Source organism: Limulus polyphemus, unplaced genomic scaffold (genome assembly GCF_000517525.1).
Source record: "Limulus polyphemus unplaced genomic scaffold, Limulus_polyphemus-2.1.2 Scaffold2690, whole genome shotgun sequence".
NCBI lineage: Eukaryota > Metazoa > Arthropoda > Merostomata > Xiphosura > Limulidae > Limulus > Limulus polyphemus.
The window spans coordinates 98,421-103,099 of NW_013668300.1; the positions used below are offsets into that span (position 1 = coordinate 98,421).

General features: G+C 37.4%; 2 protein-coding genes across 2 annotated transcripts in view; one reads left to right on the forward strand and one right to left on the reverse strand.

The window, feature by feature from the left end:
- The window catches only part of LOC111087814 (cell wall protein TIR4-like), an 11,426-nt gene extending 8,373 nt beyond the window's left edge, over positions 1 to 3,053 (reverse strand). Inside the window, exon 1 of the mRNA XM_022395841.1 lies at positions 2,244 to 3,053. Within this exon, the coding sequence (XP_022251549.1) occupies positions 2,244 to 2,958 (715 nt within the window). The 5' untranslated portion in view covers positions 2,959 to 3,053. The remainder of the gene's footprint in view (positions 1 to 2,243) is intronic.
- Positions 3,054 to 3,355: 302 nt separating this feature from the next.
- Positions 3,356 to 4,679, forward strand: part of LOC106467647 (pheromone-regulated protein PRM7-like) — a gene marked incomplete at its 5' end in the record, with an annotated part of 9,992 nt that continues 8,668 nt past the window's right edge. Inside the window, 2 exons of the mRNA XM_022395842.1 lie at positions 3,356 to 4,151; positions 4,512 to 4,661. Of these exons, the coding sequence (XP_022251550.1) occupies positions 3,356 to 4,151; positions 4,512 to 4,661 (946 nt within the window). The remainder of the gene's footprint in view (positions 4,152 to 4,511; positions 4,662 to 4,679) is intronic.

Sequence of the window (4,679 nt, forward strand, 5' to 3'; positions counted from 1 at the left end):
CTGTGTAAAAGACAGTAGATCGTTATTTAATGTATCTAATTCACTTTGAAATTTACTAATCTTTTCCATTTGTGTGTGCTGGCTTTCTCTCAACTGTTGGAGTCTTTCTTCCTGTTTCTTTTCTTGTTCCAGTTGCCACTAGTGCTGGTTTTTCTGCCACTGCTGACGTCTCTCCTCTTGTTTAGTTTCTTTCTCTTACAACCACTGCTGTAGTCTCTTTCTTGTTTATTTTCTTTCTCCTCCAACCACTGCTGTAGCCTCTCTGGTTGTTTCTTTTCTTTCTCCTACAACCAAGGCTGTAGTCTCTCTTCTTGTTTATTTCCTCGTTCTTCTTGTTTCTTTTCTTTTTCCTCCAACAACTGTTGTAATCTCTCTTCTTGCTTATTTTGGCGTTCGAGCTACCACTGTTGCAGGTTTTCTTGCCACTGCTGTTGTTTCTTTTTTTGTTTCTTTTCTTTTTCCTCCAACAACTGCTATAATCTACGTTCTTTTCTCGTTCTTTTTTTGCTGTTCTTGTATTGCTGCCATCAAATCTGCTAAGCTGTTGTTTGATTTGCCACCTATTGTTTCCATCTTCTTTTTTTTTTCTTTTCGGTTCCACTCTCTGACACCCATTCTGTTGCGTATCTGCTTGTTTGTTAATTTCCCGTAGAAATTCTTTCCGAGGAACTTCAGCGATACAAGAACCTTCTTGATTAAACCAGTTTATTTTTTCTCGATACAAACTTTTAGTACACGGTAATTCCACAGTCAATACTTTTCTCGTCTCTTTAAACTTAACAACTTTTATAATATATGCTATAAATCATAGCGATTCACAACGTCGATAACTTCGCTCTCTACAAGTGCAAAACACACACTTTATGTCTCACTAGCTCGAAACTAACTGAATCATAAATTACACAGAACTCACCGTAACTGGCTGTTCCCTGCCAGGCTTATATACTAACAAAGAGGCATCTCCAACATTCGCGGAGTTCCCCTATTATTCTAGAAATTCACCACGCATGCTCCCAGCGTCACGTGACTTCCGCTGTCGTAACAGTATGGTACAAAAGTTCTACTGTTCAATTTTGTGGTGGATACTGTTGAATAGCTATTCTCTCTCTATCAGTTTAAACAATTAGAGATGGCTAGCAAAGATAAATCTTGGGTAGGCTTACGTGAATGAATAAAACAAATGAAAGCACTAATACAGCTCATCTATCACGTTTAATGTCAACTTGTGTTATAGTGATTATACACTGTTAACACAAAAATAAATTACAACGTTTGAGGAACATTATACACTGTTAATATTAAAATAAATTACAACGTTTAAAGAACATTGTACACTGTTAACACTAAAATAAATTACAACGTTTAAGGAATATTATACACTGTTAACACTAAAATAAATTACAACGTTTAAGGAACATTATTAGTTTTACCAACAAATTCTACACAAAATGTAGTATGTATTGACCTTTAAAACATGATATACAGTAATAAATAAAAGCTATTAAAATGTTCCAAAAACACGAAGGTCATCATTAATGTAAGCCTACTAACGTACCAAAAACACGAAGGTTAACATTGTGATTCTACTAATGTGCCAAGAACAGGAATGTTATCATTGCGATTCTACTAATGTGCCATGAACACGAATGTTATCATTGAGATTCTACTTATGTACCAAGAACACAAAGGTTATCATTGCGAGTCTACTAATGTACCAAGAACATGGTGGTTAACATTGTGAGTCTATTAATGTGCCAAGAACATGATGGTTAAGATTGTGAATCTACTAACGTGTGAAGAACACGAAATATATCATTGTAAGTATACTAATGTGCCAATAACACTGAGGTTAACATTGTGAGTCTCCTAATGTACCAATAACACAAATGTTATCATTGTAAGTCTACTAACGTGTCAAGAACATGAAAATTATCATTGTAAGTATACTAGTATGCCGAGAACAATAAGGTTAACAGTGTTTTGAGTTTACCAATGTGCCGAGAACCAGAAGGTTAACATTCTAGTAAAAAAAACAAACTTCTATTCTTTCCTTATGTCTCAACTGTTATCTTTCGCTTTATAGTTGTTGCGTTTCAATTTTTCAAAAATTTTGACCAGAAAATTATAATTACACAAAAAGAACATTACCTCCCGCTGTGTTTGTTATGTCTGGATCCGTGGTGTAGTTATTATACATTACCAAATATCCAAGAGGGAAAAAGTTTGACATCGTGTACACTTACCTGGGGAGATGTTGAAGTAATAAAAACAAGACAAGGGCAATCTCATTACGATGGCTAGTTGAAAGAGAAGGTGAGACGTAAACACACTCTGTTGGCTTCCAACTACAGAGTAGAAATCTTCAGCAAGCTTAAAAAACACGTCAATAGGCGTCATAGAAGTGGGGCTTGTCGATGAAGAACTTTTAGGAGTCATACTTTTGAGGAGTATTTGAGCCGAGGTAGTTGTTGGTGAATTAGAAACTTTTCCTTGAATTTCTGTTTTTTGCGTTTCTATTGCAGTTTCTGTTGTTCGTTCCAAAGTTGTCTCTGATGTAGGATGTAGAGATTTGTTAGATCTAAGGATAGTTGAAGGTGAATCTGCAGCTGAGATTAACTCTTTCGTTGTAGTTGTAGATAACTCTTCAATTGTAGTTCCTGCTGTTGTTGTAGGTAACGTTTCAACTGTAGTTCCCGCTCTTGTTGTAGGTCCAACTGTTGTTGTAGATAACTCTGCAGTTCTAGGTTCAATTGTTGTTGTGGATAATTCTTCTATAGTAGACCCAACTGTTTTTGTAGATACCTCTGCAGTTCTAGGTTCAACTGTTTTTGTGGATAATTCTTCTATAGTAGACCCAACTGTTGTTGTAGACAACTCTGCAGTTCTAGGTTCAACTGTTTTTGTAGATAATTCTCCTGTCGTTGGTACAACTGTTGTTGTGGATAACTTTGCTGTCATTGGTCCAACTGTTGTTGTGGATAACTTTACTGTCGTTGGTCCAACTGTTGTTGTGGATAACTCTATTGAAGTTGGTCCAACCGTTGTTGTGGATAACTCTGCAGTTCTAGGTCCAACTGTTGTTGTGGATAACTCTGCAGTTGTAGGTTCAACTGTTGTTGTGGATAATAACTCTGCTGTAGTAGGTCCAATTGTTGTTGTGGATAATTCTTCGTTGGATCTACTACACAGTTGAACCTACAACTGCAGAGTTATACACAACAACAGTTAGACCAACGACAGCAGAGTTATCCAAAACAACAGTTGGGCCAACTTCAGCAGAGATATCCACAACAACAGTTGGACCAACGACAGCAGAGTTATCCAAAACAACAGTTGGGTCTACTACAGAAGAATTATCCACAACAACAACAGAAGAATTATCCACAACAAAGTAGACCCTACTGTTGTTGTGGATAACTCTGCTGTCGTTGTTCCAACTGTTGTTGTGTATAACTCTGCAGTTGTAGGTTCAACTGTTGTTGTGGATAATTCTTCTGTAATAGACCCAACTGTCGTTGTGGATAACTCTGATGTAGTTGGTTCAATTGTTGTTGTGGATAATTCTTCTGTAGTAGATCCACCTGTTGTTGTGAATAATTCTTTTGTAGTAGATCCAACTGTTGTTGTGGATAATTCTTCTGTAGTAGACCCAACTGTTGTTTTGGATAACTCTGCTGTCATTGGTCCAACTGTTGTTGTGGATAACTCTGCTGAAGTTGACCCAACTGTTGTTGTGGATAACTCTGCTGAAGTTGGTCCAACTGTTGTTGTGGATAACTCTGCAGTTGTAGGTTCAACTGTTGTTGTGGATAACTCTGCTGTAGTAGACCCAACTGTTGTTGTGGATAATTCTTCTGTAGTAGACCCAACTGTTGTTGTGGATAACTCTGCAGTTCTACGTTCAACTGTTGTTCTGGATAATTCTTCTGTAGTAGACCCAACTGTTGTTTTGGATAACTCTGCTGTCGTTGGTCCAACTGTTGTTGTGGATAACTCTGCAGTTGTAGGTTCAACTGTTGTTGTGGATAACTCTGCTGTCGTTGGTCCAACTGTTGTTGTGTATAACTCTGCAGTTGTAGGTTCAACTGTTGTTGTGGATAATTCTTCTGTAATAGACCCAACTGTCGTTGTGGATAACTCTGATGTAGTTGGTTCAATTGTTGTTGTGGATAATTCTATTGTCGTTGGTCCAACTGTTGTTGTGGATAACTCTGCAGTTCTACGTTCAACTGTTGTTGTGGATAATTCTTCTGTAGTAGACCCACCTGTTGTTGTGGATAACTCTGCTGTCGTTGGTCCAACTGTTGTTGTGGATAATTCTTCTGTAGTAGACCCAACTGTTGTTTTGGATAACTCTGCTGTCGTTGGTCCAACTGTTGGTGTGGATAATTCTTCTGTAGTAGACCCAACTGTTGTTTTGGATAACTCTGCTGTCGTTGGTTCAATTGTTGTTGTGGATAATTCTTCTGTAGTAGATCCACCTGTTGTTGTGAATAATTCTTTTGTAGTAGATCCAACTGTTGTTGTGGATAATTCTTCTGTAGTAGATCCGCCTGTTGTTGTGGATAATTCTTCTTTAGTAGATCCACTTGTTGTTGTGAATAATTCTTTTGTAGTAGATCCAACTGTTGTTGTGGATAACTCTGCTGTAGTTGGTTCAAGTGTTGTTGAGGATATTT